We start from the raw sequence: 27,175 nt of genomic DNA, 5'->3' as shown, positions 1-27,175 counted from the left end.
GCGTACATCAACAGACAAGGTGGTCTACACTCCCGTCGCATGTCGCAACTCGCAACTCGCCCGCCATCTCCTCCTCTGGAGTCAGAAGTATCTGAGGTCGCTTTGTGGTGTTCATATTCCCGGAGTGCTCAATCGTGCAGCCGACGAGCTCTCACGACAGCCTGTACTTCCGGGGGAGTGGCGACTCCATCCCCACAGTCGCTCAGGTAGACCTGTTTGCCTCTCCAGAAACGTCCCACTGCCAGATGTTCTACTCTCTAACCGAGGGAACACTCGGCACGGATGCACTGGCACACCGCTGGCCCTGGGGTCTGCGCAAATATGCATTTTCTCCAGGGAGCCTTCTCACACAGACACTGTGCAAAGTCAAGGAGGACAAGGGGCAGCTCCTGTTAGTGGCACCTTATTGGCCCAACCTGACCTGGTTCCCAGAACTCTCACTCCTCGTGACAGCACCTCCCTGGGGTATTCATCTGAGGAGGGACCTGCTTTCTCAGAGCTGGGGCGCCCTATGAGGTTTAGGTAACCTACCCCAAGAGGTAGTGAACACCACTTCGGCACGAGCACTATCTACGAGACACGCTTACGCCTTGAAGTGGAGCCTGTTCATCGAGTGGTGTTCTTCTCAATGAGAAGAGCCCCGAACTTGCCGGATCTGGGCTGTGCATGGGTTGGAGCGAAGATTGAATCCTCCTCCTCCATACCCTCTTGGGATCTAGCTCTGGTGTTCAGAGCACTCCATAATGCCCCGTTCTAGCCTTTGCAGTAAGCGGAGCTAAAAGTCCTGTCTACGAAGACATTACTCCTGGCTGCATTGGCTTCCATTAAGAGGGTAGGGGACCTGCAAGCTTGTTCAGTCGACGAATCGGGCCTAGATATGTGCCCAAGGTTCCCACCACTACTTTCAAGGACCTTGGAGGAGACAGACCCGGCCGTGTGCACTGTCCTGTCCGCGCTTTGCGACTGTATGTGGACCGCACGCAAAGCTTCAGGAACTCAGACCAGCTCTTTGTCTGTTACGGAGGCCAGCAGAAGGGAAAGGCTGTCTCCAAGCAGAGGATGGACAGTGGATAGTGGATGCCACACCACAGGACGTGAGGTTGTGAGCTAACTTGTTGCATTGGCGCATGGCTAGCCTCGCTAATAGATATTTGCAGAGACACGTTCACTTGATTCTATAGCCTTTGTGTATAGCTGGTATCCTCCTGTGTACTCGCCTCAGAGGGGTAGAAGACATCGAGAGTCCCCGGCTAGTGTCGGCTTGCTGTGTCAATACATGCGCTCATATTGCTCCAGAGAGTTCCCTTTGGGCAAAACCACACAGATGTGGTTGGGTCTCTCTTTATGGGGTCAAACTGTGTTCCCTAGTACAGTAAGCATTAGACCTTTAGTAGCAGGATTAAATTGGTAAGATTTACTGTGGACACAAGGGAGAGAAGCTGTTAATCAAAGCTCAATTTATTGTGCACATATTTGCAGAGTTTATATAGTCTGTCTGCATGTACAAACATCAATGATTAAACAGAAACTCAGAACGACTGGAGTGCAGTGACAGGCCAATGGCTTCTTTCTGATAATATATATAATGAATACTGTAATTCACTGGATGCTCAGGTTTTTCCTGCTGATAGAAACCCATCATTCTGCTTTGCTCCATTTTACGGGACCAGGGAGTTTGTCTTGCAGTCTGCACACAGAGAGAGAGAGGGCGATGAGATGAGTATATTTAGAGAACATTGGACAAGACTGACTTTCATTGTATGGACACAAAAAACAACAACAAACAACAACATCAACATCAAAAAGAAAGTTTCAGTCCATCTTTCAAGGGCAATACAGCACAGTTCAGTCTAGTACAGTAGATTAGACCTGAGGGACAAGATGGGTCCATGACAGTACCGATCTGTGAACTGTTTTGTTGATTGCACAGAGATTTGATCTCCCTGAACATGACGGATCTGCAACTGGTGTAACTGAGCCACATATACAGTATTTACATACGTCTATAGAGATGCAGGGCAAGAGCTGGAGTGATGAAAGGAAGGAGACTGGAAGGGACAGGACCCTCCCTGCTGAACAATCCAGCACAAACTGGTCCAGACTGGTTTATGCTGGGATAATACTGGTCTAGCTGGTGGACCAGCATATGTATGCTGTTCTCAAGCCAAACGGAGCTGGGTCATCAGCATGCTCATGCAGGGTTGAGTGTGAGTATGCAAGCAGTGATTTGAGGATAAGCATTGGTTTTACTTGCATATTTCTAATTTATACACATTAATGATGTAAATAACAATGTAAAAAATAATGTAAGGTAAAAAAAAACCCGAATTATTTATATATATGCTTGTAACTATGGGTGTGAAAACCAAGAAAATGCCTAATAAAAACATAATCATAAGCAGTTTGTTCAATAACATTGGTTATGAGAAGAGTTCTTTCAATAGGACAGTTAATAACAACTTGATAATGAAAGTTCAAAACTGAGAGTTACTGGTTTTAAAGACTTTCATACTTATTTGGGAAGTCATATGTGTCAAAATCCAGCTGTCAGTCACTGATTCCAAAGAGTGCACATAAAGTAAACGGTATGTCATTACAGTCTGGACTCAGGAGCATGAAATATTGTTGAAAATAGTGATAGCATGCACTTTCAACACTTGCTGAAAGATAATTAATTTAATCATAGTCAATGGCCCAACTAAAGGGAACACTTTAGTGTAAAGGAAACAAACTTCAACAACATTTGCACATGTACCGTATGAGAGAAATAAAGCCAAACTGGTTTGCAATAAGTGAATATGGTAATGTTGTTTATTCATCCTCTTATGAGATATTATTATCTAAGGCTGTGTGGCTGTAAGTCAATTGTAGTTGTTGTGCAGCAGGTTTATGTTCGTTAACTAAAACTAAAACTATTTAAAAAAAAATCCATCCATCCATCCATCTTCTTCCGCTTATCCGGGGCCGGGTCGCGGGGGCAGCAGTCTAAGCAGAGACACCCAGACTTCCCTCTCCCTAGACACTTCCTCCAGCTCTTCCGGGGGGACACCGAGGCGTTCCCAGGCCAGCCGGGAGACATAGTCTCTCCAGCGTGTCCTAGGTCTTCCCCGGGGTCTCCTCCCGGTGGGACGTGCCCGGAACACCTTCCCAGGAAGGCGTTCAGGAGGCATCCGGAACAGATGCCCGAGGCACCTCAGCTGACCCCTCTCGATGTGGAGGAGCAGCGGCTCTACTCTGAGCTCCTCCCGAGTGACCGAGCTCCTCACCCTATCTCTAAGGGATCGCCCAGCCACTCTACGGAGAAAGCTCATTTCGGCCGCCTGTATCCGGGATCTTGTCCTTTCGGTCATGACCCAAAGCTCATGACCATAGGTGAGAGTAGGAACGTAGATTGACCGGTAAATCAAGAGCTTCGCCTTGCGGCTCAGCTCTTTCTTCACCACGACAGACCGGTACAACGACCGCATTACTGCAGCAGCTGCACCGATCCGTCTGTCAATCTCCCGTTCCATCCTTCCCTCACTCGTGAACAAGACCCCGAGATACTTAAACTCCTCCACTTGAGGCAGGAACTCTCCACCAACCTGAAGTAGGCAAGCCACCTTTTTCCGACTGAGGACCATGGCCTCGGATTTGGAGGTGCTGATTCTCATCCCAGCCGCTTCACACTCGGCTGCAAACCGTCCCAGTGCATGCTGAAGGTCCTGGTCTGTAGGGGCCAATTTTAAAAAAAATTGTTGGCTGAAATAAAATCAAAACTTAAACTAAATGAAAATAAGAAATGTTGCCTCGGCAATAAATGGAAGTTGAAATGGAAATGATTAACTCGAAATTTTAGACTAACTAAAACTGAAACCCAAATAACAATATTTTAATGTTTGCTTACATTTCTCAGCATCAGACTTCCAGACCTTTATATGGTCTTCAGATATAGTTTTCCCAGATCACATTTACTGAACGCGACTGAGTCGTGAATACGTTTGCCACTATATATTAAATCTTATGATCACGTATTAAAACATGCTTGTTTTGTGTAGCATTTGAAGCGACGCTCCTGTAGTATTATGTATTATGTAAGGTCATTAACAAATCCGTCTTTTGTAATTAGCCAAATGGTTGAGAACCATAAACTGGATATCATCATCCTGACAGAAACATGGCTTGACAGTAATAATATGTTTGTCCTAAATGAAACATCTCAGCAGGTTTGAGATATTTCATCTCCTTGACTGTTGTTTTATCAGTTCTCCATCCTCCTAGACAAGCTTGATGATCTTGGAGAACTGCTTTCTAGGATTTTAACTAACTTTGAATGTGTTTTAATCACTGGTGATTTTGATATCTATATGCATGTAATTTCTGACCCATCTACAGTTACTAAACTCATGTGGCCTTATGCAACACACACACACCAGCATGGACACACACTCGATCTGGTGATCTCATGTGGCGTAACCGTCAGTAGATGCTGCCATATCCGGCCACTATTGTGTCTTCTTTCAGATTTCAGCAAAACTGTGCGTGATAAGAGAACTGCCGATAGCGACTATCGACTATCTCACAGCGGATTCTGACCTTCATGTCATCTCGCCCTCTCTCGCTCACCCCTCCATGAACACTCATGTGGACGATCTGCAGTCTCGGGCTCTCTGGATGCAGTAACTGTGTTGCTCCCTTAAAAACAAAGACTCTGGGACAGTAAAAGCCTGACGGAGAAATAATACATCATATCGTATAATAAAGAAGAGCCTCCAGGAGAGCAGAAAGCAATGGTAGCGCATAAAGCTGACAGTTCACCATGATATCTATATCTAAAAATGTTAAATAGTGCAATAAGGTCTGCAAGAAAGGCTTATTTTTCAAGTTTAATTGACCACAACAAAGACAACCCTAGATTGTTATCCTCCACTGTCGACCGGCTATACTTAACCCCAGCTCAAATATCTTCAGAAGTGCAATGAGTTTGCACATTTTTTTAATGACAAAATTTTGAGAAATCTTTGCCAGCACTTGCCCAACATGTAAAGACTTCAACTCCCCAGCTAATACTTTGTAATGCGATCTGTCCTCTTCCTCAGCTGTCAGCGCCATACACTTACACAGATCAGATCACACATGAAGTCCTCCAGCTGCTCTCTAGACGCTTTACACACTACATCTATCAGAACAGTAAAGAACAGCGTATTACCCTGAATATCCCTAATCAGCCTTTCCTTAAACGTTTGCAACTGCAATTGTTCGGCCCATGCTGAAGAAAAGTCATCTTGATTTTTAACTACAATCTCTAATCTAATTTCTTGGTAAAATATAAGAAAAAAGAAGTATCTGTACAGCTTAATAACTATCTCAATGCCAATAATCTTAATACGATTCCAGCCAACCACAGCACAGAAACAGCCTCGATTAGCGCTTTAAACGATCTGCAATTTAACTGTTAATTATTTGAAGAAAAATGCACTGGTGTTTATTTATTGATATATAAAGCCATTTTGGGGTTAACTGCCCTCTTATCTTTGTTGTTTTATTCAACGGATTTGCCGAGCAATTACTCATTATGCTCTCAATCATTACAATCTATGGGCTCTAATTTAACCACCACAGCGCACGGTCTAAAGCGCACGGCGCAAGTGCACTAGTGTCCGAATCCACCGCTAGTTTAACGACGGGAAAATGGTCTAAAAGGGTTGTCTCTATTCTCCTAATGACCCCATCTACACTGCATGGTTCAACTGACCCAATTCTGATGTTTTCCTGTCATGTGGCTCAGATCGGATATGACCGGCGGACGTGTAAGCAGGAAAAAAGCTCATGGGTTCTGATATTCTCAGATCGGTTTCAGGCCTCACTCATATGTGGAAATAAATCTGATATGAATCGGATACGTGCATTTGCGTGTGCTGTGTAAGCAGACACATCAGATATTCCCCAGTAAATGCGAGTCGTACGTCATTAAAAAAGGGACGTCCACTCAGATAACTATCGACTTATCAACGGCGCGATGGAGGACGAAGGCTCAACACAGTGGAGTTTCTCTCCGCCTTACGAGAGCAATGTTTTGCTGACCTTTGAAAATAGTGCGGAAAGCAAAACACCGGATAATTAGAGATGTACGGATGCGCTCCAACGTCACCCGAATCCACACTCGCAGCCAAAAACAAATCATCCGCCCGCCACTCAATATATATCCACCCGCACCAATACTTTTCTCTGATTTAAGTATCCGCACCCGTTGGTCAAATTTCTATTATTCTTGTTGTAACGCGTGAGGATAAAGTGGTGATCATCCCCTTATACGGCGGACTCGGCGACGGTTGATGCGCACATCTCTGGTATAATACACTGATGAATGAGCGCTACTTTTAAACAAAATTTATTTGACAGAATTTCATTTTCTTAATGGCATAAACAGGCTTTACTCCCTTGAAACTTGAAACTGGAATGGAACATGCTCATATTTGAGAGAATGTAGTTAATATTTTCGTTAATAATGATTTATCATATCCACCCGCGACCCACCCGAAATTAATCAGAATGTTATTTTTATTACTTGACATATCGCACTGTTATACTTCATTTCCTGGGTCTACACTGGGTTGTTTCGGCAGTGTGTAGTGTAAATGCAAATATCGGATACGGTTCCCTTTTAAAAGATGATGTAAGCAGGTCATCAAAAAATTTGTATATAGTCAGCGAGTCGGAATTGGGCATCAAGACCTGCGGTGTAAATGCGGCCTAAAGGGTGTGTTTGGGGCGTAACGTGCAAAAAAACAATCAGAGTCTCGTCTCCCATGCGCTCGTGACATGGCGGATTCGCTATTTACATGGAGGAATTTGACTTTAGAGCAGGTTCAGTCGGTCAACGGCTCCGTGTATTTCTGTTCCTCAAAACAGCAGCGCTCCAACAATGCTCCCGAACACACACTCGTTCTCAGACCAGCCGCCCATGGGCCACAGACGGGAGCAAATGCATTTGCTATTTAAATAACGTAGCGCAGGACGTGAAAATGAAAACTGCGTCGGGCTGAAACTAGCGAAACACACTTGCGTCGCGTCTGGTGTGTGACCGGCCCTTTGTTAGAACTAAGCTTGGTAAAACTTCCTTCAGATATACGCCACCTCAGATTGGGTGTATGTTTTATGTTGGATTTAGTGTTGTGTTGCAGCTTTTCATAAAACAGGCTTCAAACATGTCTCAAACTAATGTAAACAAATCCTCTCCTCAGAGATGTAAATAGCTGCACACAAGTTTGGCAGTGATCCAGGGACATCCCTGTCAGTGCATAAACACAAATATACACACACACACACACACACTCAAAATTGATCTGATGTTGCATTCACATACCAGAAGCACACAATGTACAGCGCAACAGCGTTCACATACCTTGAATGTTTTTCTAGACCTCATGCATTCTAATCAAGTGCCAAGGCAGCTGATTGGCTGTGAGCGATCAATCCTCTGATTGGCCATGTACAGTTGCTCTGGCACTGTGATTGGCTGAGACACAGGGATCTGCTTCTGTACTGTTTTTGCCCGGCGATGCTGGGAAGCTCAGGAGAATCCTCTGTCCACCGTACAGTATGTACACTGTGCCTCCTCACACACCATCTTATTCAAACATGTTCCTATTCTCCACATAGTTGGTTTAGGTTACGTCAGGGCAGTGTTAACTCTTCCCCCGTTATTGACAGAAATGTACGGCTTTCCGTGTTTTCACTGTTATACGGTAGGGGGTGCTATTACACATCTTCTGAAAGAGTGAATCAATCTCCTGATGAAAACACAGGCAAAGAAGTTGCAGAAACAAGCGATAGCATATGTAATCATATGCATATGTAAAATAACGCGATCATCAACATTAAACGGCATTTAAATCAAAACTGGCTAATGTTACTGAATGCAATGTCGAGCCAGGACGAGCTACGGGACTGTGAAGATTTGGGGGTGTTGATGGACTCGAACCACTCCATCTGTGTTTTGATCATCGTTCTGAATCACGTCTGGATGTAGTCTTTGACAAAAACGTGTTTTTCTCAGCTTTTTGCTCAAAATATGATTTTTTAAAATAAACTTACCATTACCATTATGAAACTATAAAACAGAGGCTCTGTTCTTTGCTTTGATACATTAGATGTTCAGATAATCATACAACAAAATATTCTGGGGCCCATGAAACATTTGTGAAAATAATCAAATATGCAAATAGGCTGGCAACTTAAAAAAGAAAAAATCTTTAATTTCACCAGTATGCAGATGACACTCAAATCTATCTCTCACTTTTCCACAATTCAATGTCCACCCTGCTGGCCTGCATAGAGAGCATACAATTGTGGACGTCACAGAATTTTCTACAGCTAAACAAAGATAAGACAGTAAAACATATTTCGTAATTTTTACGGTAAATAACTGTAAAAAAACTACGGAAAAGACATGTTAATTTGCTTAACTATATATATACCCTTACTATATACAGTGAAAAACTGCAATAGCTCTCACGGGACATTTCATTACAGTAAAATACTGTTAAATGTACGGATTTTGGAAGTACACTGTAAAAATAAACCTTATCATTGCATTTACCGTATCTTACCGTAAAAAATACGGTAGCAATTTTTATGTTTTACATCATTGAACTAAAATTTACGGTAAAAAAGTGGCAGCTGTGGTTGCCAGTACTTTACCTTAAAAAATATGGTAGAAATATTTTAGTTTTTAACGGCACTAAACTAAAGTTTACGGTAAAAAACTGCCAGCTGGTTGCAAGTGCTTTACCGTAAAAAACACTGTAGTAAAAAAAACACAGCTGATGTTTTTTTACCGTAAATTTTTAACATTGTACTTGTTTTCGGTAATGACACACAGATCTATTGATCCACATCTTGACTCTCTATCACTAAAAGTCAGTAATCAGGCTAAGATCTTAGGAATCATGTTGGACATTGACTTCAGTTTTTTTTGGTAACACTTTGGGCCCTATCTTGCACCCAGCGCAATTGACTTTGAACACCGACGCATGTATCATTCCTATTTTGCACCCGCGCACAGCGGACTTTTCCCTCCACAGACGCACGTCGGTAAATTAGGGAATGAACTTGCGCTCGCGGGGGCGGTTCAGCGCAAAGAGAAGGCGTGTTCCGGCGCAAAACTTCAATGGTGCTATTTTCCAGTTTTAGAAAGCAATTGCGCCATTGACCAAGAAAAAAACAGTCTAAAGACAGTGGCGCGTTGCGCGTTAGTGGTATGGTATTTTAAGGGCGCGTGCTTGGCCATAATGTTAACGCGCATCCACTTTGATTCTCTAATATAAACAGATGCAGCAGTTTTCATTTTTGCAAATCATACATTATTACAAGGAAAAATATTAACACACGAGGGAAATCATTGGTATGTCCGTGAAGATGTGAAAAAGATCTATCTAGATAAAAAAAATAAAAAAATCTAGATTAGGCTACACATTTACCCAAATTATACGCCTGTTTAACCTAATTTGTGTGGGTTTCTCCCATCATCCCCAATGTCACTTCTCTGTGTTTTACGGCCCTGACGAGAACGTCGGTTTCCTCGGCTGTGAACCGCTCCTGCGTGCGCCGGCAAATCCGCCGTTATAATAGCGATCCGCCATGGAACAAGCGCGCCTGCTCTTAAAGGGAATGTGAGAGGACGCTCTGATTGGTTTATTTCACGTTACGCCCAAACCACACCTATGAATAATGAAGCTACTTCAGACCAACCCCTTTTAGATTTGCGTCGGGCGCAAGAGTCATTTATCCGCCGGGAAAATAGCAACAGCGCCGGGATCCGCCCACAAAGTTACTTGCGCTTTGCGCTTTGACACTTGCGTTTCAGATCGTTAAAATAGGGCCCTTTATTTTGATAGTCCACTTTAGATATTCTACTGACTATTAGTAACTTGGTAACTACAAGACAACTTATTCCCCTTAACCCGAACCCTAACCTAACCTACCATTCTACTGACAGTCAACTACAGCCTACTAATACTCTAATGAGAGATAGTTGACATGTAGTTGAAAAGTTACTTATAGTTAGTAGAATGTCTAAAGTGGATTATCGAAATAAAGTGTAACCTTTTTATAAAAACACAAAAACATTAGCATTGTTACTAAAACAGATTATTCATTCTCTGCCCTTCTGACAATGAGAAACTTGCTCAAGCATTTGTTATGTCTAGACTTGACTAATGCAATAGCATTTTTGCTGGGTTACCAAAGAGCTCTATTAAACACACAAGAGTTCAGAATGCAGCTGCACGAATGAGAAATCACATTACTCCAACACTGGCTGCCTGTATCATTCAGAATTGAATTCAGGATCCTCTTATTAGATTTTAAATGTCTTCCTGGAACTGCTCCAATATACTTTTCTAATTTGTTGAGTAAACATACTCCAGCAAGATCACTCCGAACATTGAATACTAATTCGTTGGTTTTGCTAAAAACACGGCTACAAATTGGTGAGTCAGCCTTTAGTCATTTCGGTCCCGAGCTACTGTAAGGAACTCTCTTCCTGACGAACTACGAGCCATCGACTCACTGTGCACTTTTAAAAAAGTCTCTCAAAACACATTTGTTCACTAGGTGTCACAATACACTGAGGAACAGGTACGATGACCTCAGGCTTTATTTACGAGATGCAAACTCAGGATATAATAAAACAAACACTCAGAAAATACTCAGATTAGAATGTCTCTCAGACGATATACAAGGAACCAGGAATCAGTGATGTGGTGACGGTATCCGACTGTGAACTGAAGTAAGCCTGGGGATATATACAGTGAGCTGGGAGATGTAGTGCGGTACAGGTGCGGATCCAGGGGAGGGCTGGGAGATGTAGTGCGGGACGGGTGCGGATCCAGGGGAGAGCTGGGAGATGTAGTGCGGGACAGGTGCGGATCCAGGGGAGAGCTGGGAGATGTAGTGCGGTACAGGTGCGGATCCAGGGGAGAGCTGGGAGATGTAGTGTGGGACATGTGCGGATCCAGGGGAGAGCTGGGAGATGTAGTGCGGGACAGGTGTGGATCCAGGGGAGAGCTGGGAGATGTAGTGCGGGACAGGTGTGGATCCAGGGGAGAGCTGGGAGATGTAGTGCATACAGGTGCGGATCCAGGGGAGAGCTGGGAGATGTAGTGCATACAGGTGCGGATCCAGGGGAGAGCTGGGAGATGTAGTGCATACAGGTGTGGATCCAGGGGAGAGCTGGGAGATGTAGTGCGGGACAGGTGCGGATCCAGGGGAGAGCTGGGAGATGTAGTGCGGGACGGGTGCGGATCCAGGGGAGAGCTGGGAGATGTAGTGCAGGACAGGTGCGGATCCAGGGGAGAGCTGGGAGATGTAGTGCGGTACAGGTGCGGATCCAGCGGAGAGCTGGGAGATGTAGTGCGGGACGGGTGCGGATCCAGGGGAGAGCTGGGTGATGTAGTGCATACAGGTGCGGATCCAGGGGAGAGCTGGGAGATGTAGTGCGGGACAGGTGCGGATCCAGGGGAGAGCTGGGAGATGTAGTGCGGTACAGGTGCGGATCCAGGGGAGAGCTGGGAGATATAGTGCAGGACAGGTGCGGATCCAGGGGAGAGCTGGGAGATGTAGTGCGGGACAGGTGCGGATCCAGGGGAGAGCTGGGAGATGTAGTGCATACAGGTGCGGATCCAGGGGAGAGCTGGGAGATGTAGTGCGGGACAGGTGCGGATCCAGGGGAGAGCTGGGAGATGTAGTGCAGGACAGGTGCGGATCCAGGGGAGAGCTGGGAGATGTAGTGCATACAGGTGTGGATCCAGGGGAGAGCTGGGAGATGTAGTGCGGGACAGGTGCGGATCCAGGGGAGAGCTGGGAGATGTAGTGCATACAGGTGCGGATCCAGGGGAGAGCTGGGAGATGTAGTGCGGTACAGGTGCGGATCCAGGGGAGAGCTGGGAGATGTAGTGCAGGACAGGTGCGGATCCAGGGGAGAGCTGGGAGATGTAGTGCAGGACAGGTGCGGATCCAGGGGAGAGCTGGGAGATGTAGTGCGGGACAGGTGCGGATCCAGGGGAGAGCTGGGAGATGTAGTGCAGGACAGGTGCGGATCCAGGGGAGAGCTGGGAGATGTAGTGCGGTACAGGTGCGGATCCAGGGGAGAGCTGGAGATGTAGTGCAGGACAGGTGCGGATCCAGGGGAGAGCTGGGAGATGTAGTGCGGGACGGGTGCGGATCCAGGGGAGAGCTGGGAGATGTAGTGCGGGACAGGTGCGGATCCAGGGGAGAGCTGGGAGATGTAGTGCGGTACAGGTGCGGATCCAGGGGAGAGCTGGGAGATGTAGTGCGGGACAGGTGCGGATCCAGGGGAGAGCTGGGAGATGTAGTGCAGGACAGGTGCGGATCCAGGGGAGAGCTGGGAGATGTAGTGCAGGACAGGTGCGGATCCAGGGGAGAGCTGGGAGATTTAGTGCAGGACAGGTGCGGATCCAGGGGAGAGCCGGGAGATGTAGTGCGGGACAGGTGCGGATCCAGGGGAGAGCCGGGAGATGTAGTGCATACAGGTGCGGATCCAGGGGAGAGCCGGGAGATGTAGTGCGGGACAGGTGCGGATCCAGGGGAGAGCTGGGAGATGTAGTGCGGTACAGGTGCGGATCCAGGGGAGAGCTGGGAGATGTAGTGCGGGACAGGTGCGGATCCAGGGGAGAGCTGGGAGATGTAGTGCGGTACAGGTGCGGATCCAGGGGAGAGCTGGGAGATGTAGTGCGGGACGGGTGCGGATCCAGGGGAGAGCTGGGAGATGTAGTGCGGGACAGGTGCGGATCCAGGGGAGAGCTGGGAGATGTAGTGCATACAGGTGCGGATCCAGGGGAGAGCTGGGAGATGTAGTGCATACAGGTGCGGATCCAGGGGAGAGCTGGGAGATGTAGTACATACAGGTGCGGATCCAGGGGAGAGCTGGGAGATGTAGTGCATACAGGTGCGGATCCAGGGGAGAGCTGGGAGATGTAGTGCGGTACAGGTGTGGATCCAGGGGAGAGCTGGGAGATGTAGTGCGGGACGGGTGCGGATCCAGGGGAGAGCTGGGAGATGTAGTGCATACAGGTGCGGATCCAGGGGAGAGCTGGGAGATGTAGTGCGGGACGGGTGCGGATCCAGGGGAGAGCTGGGAGATGTAGTGTGGGACAGGTGCGGATCCAGGGGAGAGCTGGGAGATGTAGTGCGGGACGGGTGCGGATCCAGGGGAGAGCTGGGAGATGTAGTGCGGGACAGGTGCGGATCCAGGGGAGAGCTGGGAGATGTAGTGCGGGACAGGTGCGGATCCAGGGGAGAGCTGGGAGATGTAGTGCGGTACAGGTGCGGATCCAGGGGAGAGCTGGGAGATGAAATGCGGGACGGGTGCGGATCCAGGGGAGAGCCGGGAGATGTAGTGCGGGACAGGTGCGGATCCAGGGGAGAGCTGGGAGATGTAGTGCGGGACGGGTGCGGATCCAGGGGAGAGCTGGGTGATGTAGTGCATACAGGTGCGGATCCAGGGGAGAGCTGGGAGATGTAGTGCGGGACAGGTGCGGATCCAGGGGAGAGCTGGGAGATGTAGTGCGGGACGGGTGCGGATCCAGGGGAGAGCTGGGTGATGTAGTGCGGGACAGGTGCGGATCCAGGGGAGAGCTGGGAGATGTAGTACGGTACAGGTGCGGATCCAGGGGAGAGCTGGGAGATGTAGTGCAGGACAGGTGCGGATCCAGGGGAGAGCTGGGAGATGAAATGCGGGACGGGTGCGGATCCAGGGGAGAGCCGGGAGATGTAGTGCGGGACAGGTGCGGATCCAGGGGAGAGCTGGGAGATGTAGTGCGGGACGGGTGCGGATCCAGGGGAGAGCTGGGTGATGTAGTGCGGGACGGGTGCGGATCCAGGGGAGAGCTGGGAGATGTAGTGCGGGACAGGTGCGGATCCAGGGGAGAGCTGGGAGATGTAGTGCGGGACGGGTGCGGATCCAGGGGAGAGCTGGGTGATGTAGTGCATACAGGTGCGGATCCAGGGGAGAGCTGGGAGATGTAGTGCGGGACAGGTGTGGATCCAGGGGAGAGCTGGGAGATGTAGTGCGGGACGGGTGCGGATCCAGGGGAGAGCTGGGAGATGTAGTGCGGGACAGGTGCGGATCCAGGGGAGAGCTGGGAGATGTAGTGCGGGACAGGTGCGGATCCAGGGGAGAGCTGAGTGATGTAGTGCGGTACAGGTGCGGATCCAGGGGAGAGCTGGGAGATGAAATGCGGGACGGGTGCGGATCCAGGGGAGAGCCGGGAGATGTAGTGCGAGACAGGTGCGGATCCAGGGGAGAGCTGGGAGATGTAGTGCGGGACGGGTGCGGATCCAGGGGAGAGCTGGGTGATGTAGTGCATACAGGTGCGGATCCAGGGGAGAGCTGGGAGATGTAGTGCGGGACAGGTGCGGATCCAGGGGAGAGCTGGGAGATGTAGTGCGGTACAGGTGCGGATCCAGGGGAGAGCTGGGAGATGTAGTGCGGGACGGGTGCGGATCCAGGGGAGAGCTGGGTGATGTAGTGCATACAGGTGCGGATCCAGGGGAGAGCTGGGAGATGTAGTGCGGGACAGGTGCGGATCCCGGGGAGAGCTGGGAGATGTAGTGCGGGACAGGTGCGGATCCAGGGGAGAGCTGGGAGATGTAGTGCAGGACAGGTGCGGATCCAGGGGAGGGTTGGGAGATGTAGTGCGGGACAGGAGCGGATCCAGGGGAGGGCTGGGAGATGTAGTGCGGGACAGGTGCGGATCCAGGGGAGGGCTGGGAGATGTAGTGCGGGACAGGACCAGGGGAAACCGTGACACTAGGGATATTCCTTGATTTATTTTATTGTTGTATTTAACTTATTTCTATTATGTGATTTTATTTTTGGTTAGGGCTGTCAGGGTGGAGGAGTTTGATAGAACTGGGGAGTGATATTTTGTCGTGCACAGATCACAGCATGCCCACCTTAGTTGAATAAAAATCCAAAATGTAGTTTTTTATGTTATTTTATTGAACTGAAAGCCAAGGTTAAACCATGCACACATAAAATGTAATGTAAATCATCCATGAAAACACACACACACGCGCGCGCGCACACACATTACGATGTCTTTCTCAACTCGTGAAAATTCTTTGGTTACTTCAGACCGCCCAAGAATGTCGGTGAGCACAACTAAGGCATCATTTTACGACTGTAGTCATTGCAGCGTGGCTTTCATGTCTGATTCTATTTTGATTATGATTTTCATGGCTAAAAAGTGCATTGGGAAGCCTTCTTCTTCTCTTATATTATTGGTGGTTGGCATTGGCATACAAACTTGGTGCATTATCGCCACCAACTGTTACGGGTGGAGCATGTCATTCACTTAACCAGTCACACCAAAGCAAACAGGAGAGCATAAAGACAGGGCAACTAGAATTGAAATATATAGTTATATAAACTATATATTTGTGTATAAAGTTGGGCATCATAGAGTTATTGCTCAGTCTGTCTGTGGAGCAGGACAGAGAGAGCGTCCTGTCGCTGAAGGTGCTCGTCTGACGATGGTCTGATGGACCAGTGGGTGATGGATATTGTCCAAACTGGACAAAAACGTGCTAAGGGTCCTCCTCTCTGCCACAGATACTAAGGAGTCAAGTTTCACACCCACCACAGGACCAGCCTTCTTCACCAGCGTGTCCAGCCGCATGGCATCCCTTTTCTTAATGCCGCTCATACCACAGCATAGAAGAGGACGCTAGCGATGACCGTCTGGTAAAACATCTGCAGTAGCTGCTGACAGATGCTGAAGGACCCTAGCCTTCTCAGGAGATAGAGTCGACTCTGTCCATTCCTGTATAGGGCATCTATGTACTTGGACCAGTCCAGTCTGTCGTCCAGCTGCAGACCTAGGTATTTGTTAGTCTGGACCACCTCCACACAGTCGCCTTCGATAAACACAGGCTTCAGACGGGCCTCGGTCTCCGGAAGTCGACCATCATCTCCTTCGTTTTTGTAGTGTTGAGCTGTAGTTGGTTAAAGCTACACCACCTCACAAAGTCCTCAATCAGGGTCCGATACTCCCCCTCATCTCCGTTCTTAATACACCCCACGATTGCAGTGTCATCAGAATACTTCTGCACGAGACACTTTTCTGAGTTGTACTTAAAATCTGCACTGTCCCTTGTTGTGCTCCTGTGCTGACCGCGGTCTCAGAGAAGCAGTCCCTCAGTCGAATGTACTGGGATCTCTCGGTAAGATAGTCTGTGACACACTTCATTAGGTTTAAGTCCACACCCATTCCCATCAGTTTGTCTTTCCGTAGAGGGGGCTGGATAGTATTCAATGCGCTGGAGAAATAAAAAAACATGATTCTCACAGCGCTACTACCCCTATCCAGGTACGAGAAAGACCGGTGGAGCAGATAGAGGATGTTGGGGGGATTGGTGTAATCAAACCTATTAAGAAGTTATTAAACTGTTATTTAACTCTTCCCACGTTTGATCCCTTGGCATCTATCACTGTAAGGGAGCTCTCTCTCCAAACTGCTTTGATTCTTGTCCTCGCTTTGGCTAAGTGCAAAGGAGATTTACATGTGTTCTCGGTGAACGGCGACTGTATTTGCTTTGGACCTGGTGACTGCAGTGTCACTGTCCGCCCGAGACCGGGCTTCGAGCCTAAACCTCTTTCGACTCCCTTTAAGCCGCAGTCATTTCTCTACCCGCTTTGTCTTCCGAGCCGTAAACCTCACATAATGCTGACGCTCAGAGCGCTGTTTGCCCTGGCAGGGCTTTACGGGGTTATCAGCCACCTTTCCACAGTCGGGTGAGCTACGGTGGAATTTGAAATGTATTGTTAGGAGGATAACCCCTTGAGAATGGCTGTACTAAGGGACGAGTATTCTCTAAGCAGAGGCTCTCTCATTGGATAGTGGACGCTATTGCTTTGGGTTATGAGGAGCAGGGACAGGAATGCCCCCTCAACATCAGAGCTCACTCGACCGCGGTTCCCTGAGAGACGTGTTACCTCCAAGGACTATTTATTTATTATTATTATTTTTATTTTTAATTACTTTGGTTTGCTTTACTCCTGAAAGGCTGGGCGTGGGTAGGTGAGAAGGTATTGTGTTCCTGTTAACCTGTTTAATCTTACTATTGTGAGGGAAGCTGTGCAGGGTGAGTGCCTTTTTCTTTTAATATTGCTATTGTCCCTGTTTTTGTACAGCAAGGGAGTTAAGGGGAGTTTATGTTGTCTATTTCTTTTTGTTTATCCTGTCTTAGGTTAGCTGTTTAGTTTGTTATTGTAGACCCTGCTCTCCCCTGAGCCATTGCTCCCCAGTAACCTATGTTATGTCTTTTTTTGGTGTTTTTTTCATCTTCACTCCGGGACAGAGGACTGAAGTGTGTTCTCGTCTTCCCGACAACTAGGCGGGTAGGGGACAGGAACGAGACCCTGCCGCCGTGCTAACCGCTCGATCAGCTGTTCAGTGTTCAGTTTCAGATTCGCATGCGATTCTCGTTCCTCATTTTATGTTGCCCGTAGGCTCGTCAGTATTTTGTTTCACTGGTGTTATCCTATATGGTTTAAGAATTTGTGGAGAAGGAGAAGAGTTCCCGCCGCGTCAGCTAACGCTATGTCTCTTCCCATCTCTCAGGGAACCGAGGTTACAATAGTAACCGGAGACGTTCTTCAGACGCGTCCTGAATCGGCCATTAGTTCCTGCGCTGGGAAAGAGCCTGGTGTGGTGTGGTGTGGTGTGGTGGTCATGTTTTGTTTTACTTGATAATTACATATTTTAGACCTTGTCTGGTGCTTGTATTCAATTACATACTGTACATGTGCTTAGACTTTGATTTTATTTTGAACTGTGGTTCAGAATAAAGTGCTTTATAAGAGGAATAAAAATCAATCATACATACTTTGCCAGTTTCTCCTCAAGCTGAGATTGCAAACGCACCAAATAACCATCAATCTGGGTCTATAACAAATCAAAAAAGCTTAGAAAATAAAACGAAGAACACTAAAACCAGTAACAGCAAGAGCAGTTTATAAATATGAAACACATGCTTACTTTGTTCCTCTCATACAGTAGCGGTGTGCAGAACAAGATGATATCAGCTGTCAAGGAAAGAAGAACATTTTACAGTCATTGTTTTGTTATGAAACAAACAATTATATAGAGGGGTTATTTCAGTAGGGGATAAATAATTATATTTTATGCATACATTTTGTACATTTTACTTAAAGTACTGCATCATATTAAAGGAATTCATCATTGTATTAGCACAGTGCCTTCTGTACTGTATGTTATGTGAATTTACTTTAATCACCAATACACTTATATTTTATCATTATTTTGACTATTATTATTTATTTACGAAGACAGGCTTACCAAGTATTAAAATTGTGATACCATTGAAGACGGCACCCACACAAGTCAGAAACCACATAACGACTGCAAGCTGCAGATAAACACAGCAGATCAGTCGCTTTTTACTGTGAAACAATTGGGTACTAATGTGACATTCTACATTACGTGCACACTACACAGTGCTGACTAATAACAAAGAATTGAATATAAGTGTGAATGATTTTCTTACCAAACACTATTCTTTTAAAGGGCCCCTACATTATGGTTATTTACATGATCTTCAGTTTAATGGGGTCCCCTAGAATGATTGGTCAGCCGGCCCCAGTCTACTGTGATTGGTCAGCCGGACCCAGTCTACTGTGATTGGTCAGCCGGCCCCAGTCTACTGTGATTGGTCAGCCGGCCCCAGTCTTCTGTGATTGGTCAGCCGGCCCCAGTCTACTGTGATTGGTCAGCCGGCCCCAGTCTACTGTGATTGGTCAGCCGGACCCAGTCTACTGTGATTGGTCAGCCGGCCCCAGTCTTCTGTGATTGGTCAGCCGGCCCCAGTCTACTGTGATTGGTCAGCCGGACCCAGTCTACTGTGATTGGTCAGCCGGCCCCAGTCTTCTGTGATTGGTCAGCCGGACCCAGTCTATTGTGATTGGTCAGCCGGCCCCAGTCTTCTGTGATTGGTCAGCCGGCCCCAGTCTACTGTGATTGGTCAGCCGGACCCAGTCTGCTGTGATTGGTCAGCCGGTCCCAGTCTACTGTGATTGGTCAGCCGGCCCCAGTCTACTATGATTGGTCAGCCGGCCCCAGTCTTCTGTGATTGGTCAGCCGGTCCCAGTCTACTGTGATTGGTCAGCCGGCCCCAGTCTACTGTGATTGGTCAGCCGGCCCCAGTCTTCTGTGATTGGTCAGCTGGCCCCAGTCTACTGTGATTGGTCAGCCGGCCCCAGTCTACTGTGATTGGTCAGCCGGCCCCAGTCTTCTGTGATTGGTCAGCCGGCCCCAGTCTTCTGTGATTGGTCAGCCGGACCCAGTCTACTGTGATTGGTCAGCCGGACCCAGGCTGCTGTGATTGGTCAGCCGGTCCCAGTCTGCTGTGATTGGTCAGCCGGACCCAGTCTACTGTGATTGGTCAGCCGGACCCAGTCTACTGTGATTGGTCAGCCGGACCCAGTCTGCTGTGATTGGTCAGCCGGTCCCAGTCTGCTGTGATTGGTCAGCCGGCCCCAGTCTACTGTGATTGGTCAGCCGGACCCAGTCTACTGTGATTGGTCAGCAGGCCCCAGTCTTCTGTGATTGGTCAGCCGGACCCAGTCTACTGTGATTGGTCAGCCGGCCCCAGTCTACTGTGATTGGTCAGCCGGCCCCAGTCTTCTGTGATTGGTCAGCCGGCCCCAGTCTACTGTGATTGGTCAGCCGGCCCCAGTCTTCTGTGATTGGTCAGCCGGACCCAGTCTTCTGTGATTGGTCAGCCGGACCCAGTCTACTGTGATTGGTCAGCCGGACCCAGTCTACTGTGATTGGTCAGCCGGACCCAGTCTGCTGTGATTGGTCAGCCGGACCCAGTCTGCTGTGATTGGTCAGCCGGCCCCAGTCTGCTGTGATTGGTCAACAGGCCCCAGTCTGCTGTGATTGGTCAGCCGGCCCCAGTCTGCTGTGATTGGTCAACAGGCCCCAGTCTGCTGTGATTGGTCAGCCGGCCCCAGTCTGCTGTGATTGGTCAGCCGGCCCCAGTCTGCTGTGATTGGTCAGCCGGCCCTAGTCTGCTGTGATTGGTCAGCCGGCCCTAGTCTGCTGTGATTGGTCAGCCGGCCCTGATTGGTTAGCCGGCCCCAGTCTGTTGTGATTGGTCGACTGCTAAGACCGTGTGTCGGAAACATAACGCCCCTTAATAACTGTAGAGTCTCAGATCTGGCGGCTTCCTTGAAACACTGCTGTGACGACGCTAACTATGGCATCAGTTTTGCTGTATCAGTTTGAGTCTGAGTCCAGTAATGATATAGTGATTTCCCTCATAGTGGAAAAACAGCATTTGCTTTGACTCTTCTGGCCTTATAACTGCTTTAGTTTGAGGGCGAGCCACATTAGCCAGCAGGCAGCATTATGCAAATGTGTTATATTGATGTAGCTACATTGTGGAAATAAAGTCAGGACTACAGAGCAGGAGTTTTCACTTCCTTTGCTGTGGACTTTGTGCTTTGTAACTTTAACAGATTGTTTACATCTACAAACAGGCATATTGCACATTAGTATAATAGGTCCCCTTTAAATAAATAAAAAAACTTTGAAAACACTGATATGAATTTAGCTGTGAATTGTTGCAGATAAATGGACATACCTTCAGTGAATCCACCACATCTTCTACAAGCACAAGTCTTCTTGTCTGTATGAGAGCGGTGTTTAACTTCACCAAAAACATGTCCATGTACCTGCGGGCGGTGTCCGGTGACACGCGGATGTCTCTGTCCATCAGAACTCTGTGGATGTACAAAGATCTCATATTACTTTTTTATCAAAGTCTTGTAACTTCTAATCCAATTGTCACTAACACTATCAAAATTTGGGTCCAGTTTAGGAAACATTTTGGTTTACAAAGAACTTCTATTCACACACCTATCTTAAATAATCATCTTTTTTCCCCATCTTGCTCTGACCCTGCTTTTCGAATCTGGTCAACTAACGGACTTGTCGAGCTGAATGATTTGTATGAAGATGGGGTGTTTGCATCCTTTCCGTCTTTGTCTGCTAAGTACAATCTACCCAATAGTCATTTGTTTCGTTTCTTTCAGATTAGACACTTTGTTCAGAAGCTGTTTCCCCACTTTCCCAACCGTCCGCCTGAATGCCCTCTTGATAATTTTCTCACTTTAGGCGCAGGTCAGAAACATCTAATTTCAGTTATTTACAACTTAATAAGTACACTTAATGTAGACCCTACTGTTTCTCTGAGAGAGTTGTGGGAGAATGACCTGGGTGTTTCTATTACCGATGATCAATGGGATGAAATTCTAAGATTAGTTCATCGCTCTTCCATATGTGCCAGACATGGCTTATTGCAATGTAAGGTGCTCCACCGAGCTCATCTGACTAATGCCAGATTGGCAAAAATTTTCCCAGATATGAGTGATGCTTGTCATCGTTGCAAGCAGTCTCCTGCCGATCATCTTCATATGTTCTGGAGCTGTCCTCGGATGACAAACTTTTGGTCCAATGTTTTTGATACACTTAATAATGCTCTTAACATAGAGTTGGACCCCAACCCCTTGACTGCTCTTTTTGGCATTCCTTCGAGACCTGACCTGACTATCTCATCTCGCCAGGTTATTGCCTTTACTTCGGTATTAGCTAGACGAGCTATTCTTCTCAAATGGAAACATGTGACTCCCCCATCGCACGACAGGTGGATCCAAGAAGTTTTCAGCTGTATAAAGCTTGAGAAGTTAAGATTTTTGTTTTCAGGATCCCTTAAAACTTTTCAGACGACCTGGGAACCTGTTCTAGACTACATAAAAGGTTTACTGTGTTCTCCGGACACTAATGCTAATACACAATAATTGACTGTTACTGGAAAGAGGAAAGACCATTACTAGAGAGAGGAATGTTTATTTTAATCTATTTTTTTTTTCTATTTTTTTATTTTATTATTATTTTTAATTATTTTTTATTTTTTGGGGGTGGGAGGGTTCTTGAAGGGTTTCAATTGAGACAATCTGTAATTTCATACTTTTAATTGAATGTATCATTATGTGTTGTCTTGTTAAATACCAATAAAAAAATTAAAATAAAGTCTTGTAACTTCAAGAACATTCAGCCAGTCGAGAGCAAAGCAGCATCACACCAAGAAACCAGCATCTAGGAGGATCAGCTCTGTGAGATCGCCGAGCAAAGAGAGACTCCAGGAAAAGCTACTGGGACTGCAAATCCTCCACCTAAAAATGCACATGTTAAATGAACAGGTGTAACTGCAGTGGCGGTATGAAGAGCACAACGAAACAGAGCAAAAAATAAAACCGTTTGTAATAAATCCAAACAGAAAACTGAGACAGGATAGAAAGAGAAATGAGCAATGTAGTAATTCAATATTTGTTCTCTATATTTTGATGTGGATCAGGTCGTTGTGCTGTTATACACCTATCCAGAGTCAGTTTCCAAAGGTACCTTAGTACACAAACCCTACCTGTGAAATCACTGGCTTATAGCGCAATCTGTGGGGTAAAAGTATCATGTGCTTTTTCAGCAAAAGAAACAACAAGTGGTTTTCCCACAAAGTGCTTTCAGGAATCGATAAGAGAATCGTTAAAGAATCGGATCGATAAGCAGGATCGTCAGTGGCATTGATATTGATCAAACCTTATCAATTCCCATCCCTAGCCACATACTGGTCTGGTATGTATACTACCTCGTTTGAGTCGGTTTCAATGGTTTCTTGTGTGCACAGATATTTCTTGAGACGACGCCGTGTTGTGGCCTAAATAAAAGTTCCACATTTTTTAAACATCGAATGCAATATCAGCATTGGTTTTGCTGTAAAGCCTCATTCAGAATGTCAGTCCAAATTTTAGTTTGAAACACAAATAATCGGATCTTTCTCTTCGGTGCCAGGCGAAATTTATAGTCTCCAAACTAAGCGCTGTCTTGCTCTCTGTCCCTCGCAAATATGAATCACAATAAATCGACACGATGGTAAAAGGTCGGAAGACCAGAGTACATATGCTTTATACAAAACAAAACTTAATGATGTGGTCAAATGAAGTCTGACCCACTCCATGTGTCTCCCGATATATTGCGCATCTTGTGATCCTATCTTACTCATGCTGTTCACTTTTCAGCGTAGGCCTTCAGTACAGAGAAGTTTAGTGTCGGAGTGGGATTTGAGCGAGCGCCGTTGTGCCGGTGAGCATGTGCGGCAGTGCTGCGGTTTTAGAATAATAATCAAATCATTCCAGCGATTATCGGATATTATTTTTGCTTGAAATACCCATCCCTACAAAATATGAAATGTCTTAATCAGACAACAGAGAAGCATCATAGCATTAGAAAGAAAATATGAATAAATAAAGAAGTAAAATAAAGAAATAAAATAAAAATTAATTCAAGTAAATAACAAATAAAGGAATATAATGGGCTCAGTCTTCTGAAAAAATATTATTACTTCTGCAGCGCGAACACACGCATGTCGTCCGCAGCTGTTGCTGTCACTGACTGAGCGTGTCAGACGAGTCGACGCGTAACGGGATGACATCATCGCTTCACAGAAGATACGGACTGGCTGTACACAGGAAAACGCAAGGGTGTCGTTTTCAGATTTATCCACTCTGGGACCCGGTTTCAAAAAATAGCGTTTTCAGGCTCGGACGAAATGCTGATGCGATCGTTTTTTTTAACGTATACAGCTAAACGCGTCACGTGTGGACAAGGCAGGGCGGGGCCGAGAGCCGTGGGAACGGAGTCAGGAATATTAATGAGCTCTTGTGAATGACAAGTGAAGGGCAAGAGAGGACCAGGCCTGGGACTTTATGTTGCTGTTTTATTTTGTTTATATGTGACAGTCATCCGTGAGCGGCTTCCGCTTACTTTTGTTTGTTGTTTATGTTTAAGTTATATTGATGATTCGCTGGATCCCGCCTCCTCCTTCCCTCTGCTTCGAAATTCGTAACATATAGAAATAAATTGTAATCAATAAATTAACTTTTGTCTTTCGCAAGATTCTTTTGAATTTGACCTTCATTCATCCTCAAAGACACCAACAGATCCGACTGGTGAATGGAGATTTATAAAATGCAACAAAGGCATACTCACTTAAAAGGGTGTCCTTCGTCGGACTTCTGCACCGCGTGCACGACTGACTTGTAGACTCTGAAGGTGATGGTGACGCAGAGCAGGGCCAGGAGCAGGTAGGACACCACACTGATGACACTGAACCGGGCCAGAGACGTGAGCACCAGCAGCGACACACCAAACACCAGCACTGACTTCTGTGGCTCCTGCCAATACACCAGTTCCTGCACAGCAGAGAGATATGGATGATGGACGGACGACAAGATGAACACTGCCTCCTCATGGTCCTTTCCACTGGTCCAATCCTGGACTAGAGAGAGCGAGAGAGAGACAGAGAGAGAGAGAGGGGGGGGGGGGGGGGGGATAGAGAGACCTCACTTTGACCTTTGACCTCTCAAATATGAGTTTAACCTCTTAGAAAAATTCATGGGTGTTTTTTTGCAGTGGCAGGTGTGGTGGTGTGAAACGTCTCTGTTTACGATGTTTTAATATAATGTTTAGTGATTTTTTTTAAATAAGTGTGCTATTTGGGACGGGGCCATGGTCTTAAACCTCACCCACTATTCAGGCACACTTACACACATGCTACTGCCACCACAAGGAAACTATAATCAGCATATTTGACTGTAATATCAGAACCACTGATAAATGATGCCGTCTGGTGGATGAATCAAGAATTGCACTGTATGAGGGACACAACTTATTTTGCCTTATTTAATACAATTGATTCAACATAACAACCATTCATGCTCAAATAATGTGTTACATAATGCTTGATATGTAATTTAATCCTCACGTTACGAAACAATTATTATGCTATTTGCTATAAAAGCAAGCGTTTATATCTCAGACTAACTGAAGCTGTGGGTCACAGACATTAATCTGCGTACAGATCAGCCAATGAGAGTCATGTGTGGAGACTTACAGGTCAGAGGAAAGAAACGTAATGCAAAAAAAAGAACTTTGTGCAAATCTCACACTGAACAGATCTCGATAGTTTGAACTTTACGACGTTTCAAAAGGTTTTGCACAAAGCCACACTGGATAACACATTGGTTGTGGTTGACTTTACAGTCAGTCTAACGCGTGGCTGTTAGTGGACAGATTATAGTTCTAAGATCTTTATACACTTGTCCAACAGAAGCTGTTGCTCCACATGAGTGGTTTAACTCACCTGAGGAGTCGGAGTCTCTCAACAACCCGATGGAGTTCAGACCCGAGGACGCCGACAGCGCTGGATCTGCCATGGCTCAGTTGTGGTGGATGTGCTGGAAGTGGACGGGTCGAAAGCTCAGCGCTCGTAGCGTGCGGCGGGTCGGAATGTTTCAGGGATTAATGTAGTCTTGAGGCGTACCAGGGCTGTGTTTAAACTCTTTAAGCAGCTTTTGCCATGGCATGTAGCTTTATAGATAACATTTTTTGTACAAGTCCCACGGGACAATGTACTTGCAGAACATACAATACAAATTCTAATTAATTTATGGTTAGCAAAACGGCGTTTCCTCCTTCAAGTGCCTCCTCAAAAAATTGGATGAAATAATATCCAAATAGAAAAATAAAACTGCAAATAAACTCCCTGAACATCACAGAAATGTATCTCCATTGTAGTCTAATAAAGGGGCGGGGCTAATGTGTTGTGTTTGCTGCGTGATCGCGCGCGCGCTGAAGCTGAAGAGAACGAGCACCGGGAAATTGAAGAACTTTTCAGGCATGTTAAATCAACGAAACGCATCCTACGATATTTATATTACATCAAACTGAATATTACGACTTATATCTGCACAAAATGACGAGAATCCTCGAGAGAACTTGACTGTGCTAGTAGCTGAACTACTGAAAAGGCCCCATAACAGTGAGTGTGATGTGAAGATGAGAAAGCAGAGGTTAAAAGATAATTCCGGTATTTAACACCGGAGTCTATATTGTAGATTGTTTTGGATGAACAAGAGTGGTGGACAACATTTTTTTGACAATGGTTCCTCTCTCGAGTTTTTGACTATAATAGAATTGGCCATGGACCCATTTAACATTGGAGTCAATGTGCATGTCCGAAAATGTCATTAAAACAGCCAATAATGTTCGTTTACAAAACTGTGCAACTCACCGAGTGGTTAGTGATGTTAGTTGATGATTATACACAATATATCGTCGCAATATATGATTCCAATCCGTTTATTTTGCCGGTAGCGCATTTATATTAACCAGCACTCAGTCCTTCAACAGAATTCAATGGGATTTTACAAAATGACGAATAAAACACGACAGAAACTGTATTTCGCAACACTTTTTGTTTCTGGAACATCAACTAACATCACGAATCACTCGGTGAGTTTAACAGTTTTGTAAACGAACATTATTGGCTGTTTTAATGACATTTTCGGACATGCCCATTGACTCCAATGTTAAATGGGTCCATGGCCAATTCTATTATAGTCAAAAACTCGAGAGAGGAACCATTGTCAAAAAAATGTTGTCCACCACTCTTGTTCATCCAAAACAAACTACAATATAGACTCAAGGTGTTAAATACCGGAATTATCCTTTAAGTCGTTCGTCATGGTTGTAAAACACAATCTTTGCCAAGCGCAGGTCAAAATTGAGCTGATCTGAAAATATATTATCACTCAAAATGCTGAAACAAGTAACATATATGTGTTGCCACAGTCGTTCTGCTGTGTCATGAACATTAAAATAATTAATTTAATTATAATAATAATTTTTTTTTTTTTTTTACACTTTATTAAACAATTGTATAGTTTACAGGAACGTTCATCTCCATTATAAAAATAACATATTGTGCAGTTTCCAACATTTTTTCAGTTCATTTTTCTTTTTCTTGAAGTAATCTGTTATTTGAATTGTATTTTATTTTTTGGGGGGTTTAGGTTCTAATTCAACCAAACTAATAAGAAACAAAGCTAAAAAAAAAGAACTATAATAAATTAGAACACGAGAAATTACATGAAACAAAAAAAATGTCTATTAGTAACAAATTGATAAACAAAAACACGATTTAAATACCAAAGTAAATAAATATAATACGATTAGATATAATTAGATCA

At 45.9% G+C, this 27,175-nt stretch overlaps 1 protein-coding gene across 5 annotated transcripts; it reads right to left on the bottom strand.

Moving 5' to 3' along the window:
• Positions 1-1,444: 1,444 nt before the first annotated feature.
• LOC306984929 (reticulon-3-B-like) lies at positions 1,445-25,717 on the bottom strand. 5 transcript variants are annotated; one of them, XM_079586741.1, is made up of 7 exons: positions 25,288-25,717; positions 24,135-24,423; positions 20,674-20,812; positions 18,366-18,435; positions 18,045-18,091; positions 17,893-17,951; positions 1,445-1,687 (listed from the first exon to the last, which is right to left on the bottom strand). In XM_079586741.1, exons 1-7 carry the CDS (start codon positions 25,358-25,360, stop codon positions 1,639-1,641), a joined length of 726 nt encoding a protein of 241 aa, XP_079442867.1. In that variant the 5' UTR covers positions 25,361-25,717; the 3' UTR covers positions 1,445-1,638. The 5 variants fall into 5 exon arrangements, with proteins under 5 accessions (XP_079442867.1, XP_079442866.1, XP_079442869.1 ...); XM_079586742.1 differs by lacking the exon at positions 1,445-1,687 and adding an exon at positions 3,585-3,709 and having other exon boundaries at positions 25,288-25,709; XM_079586740.1 differs by lacking the exon at positions 17,893-17,951 and having other exon boundaries at positions 1,459-1,687; positions 25,288-25,709.
• Positions 25,718-27,175: the final 1,458 nt, after the last annotated feature.

The sequence above is a fragment of the Phoxinus phoxinus genome (genome assembly GCF_949152265.1).
Source record: "Phoxinus phoxinus genome assembly, chromosome: 17".
NCBI lineage: Eukaryota > Metazoa > Chordata > Actinopteri > Cypriniformes > Leuciscidae > Phoxinus > Phoxinus phoxinus.
The sequence above is the reverse complement of the archived record's forward strand: the minus strand, read 5'-3'. Positions and strand labels throughout refer to the sequence as shown.

Excerpts from the sequence above, each read along its gene's own strand:
- LOC306984929 (XM_079586740.1), bottom strand. The coding sequence starts at position 25,360 with ATGGCAGATCCAGCGCTGTCGGCGTCCTCGGGTCTGAACTCCATCGGG. Across the intron at positions 18,436-20,673 it reads ATGTGGTGGATTCACTGAAG|CTTGCAGTCGTTATGTGGTT; the intron begins GTATGTCCATTT and ends GTTTATCTGCAG. Across the intron at positions 18,092-18,365 it reads TATCACAATTTTAATACTTG|CTGATATCATCTTGTTCTGC; the intron begins GTAAGCCTGTCT and ends TTTCCTTGACAG.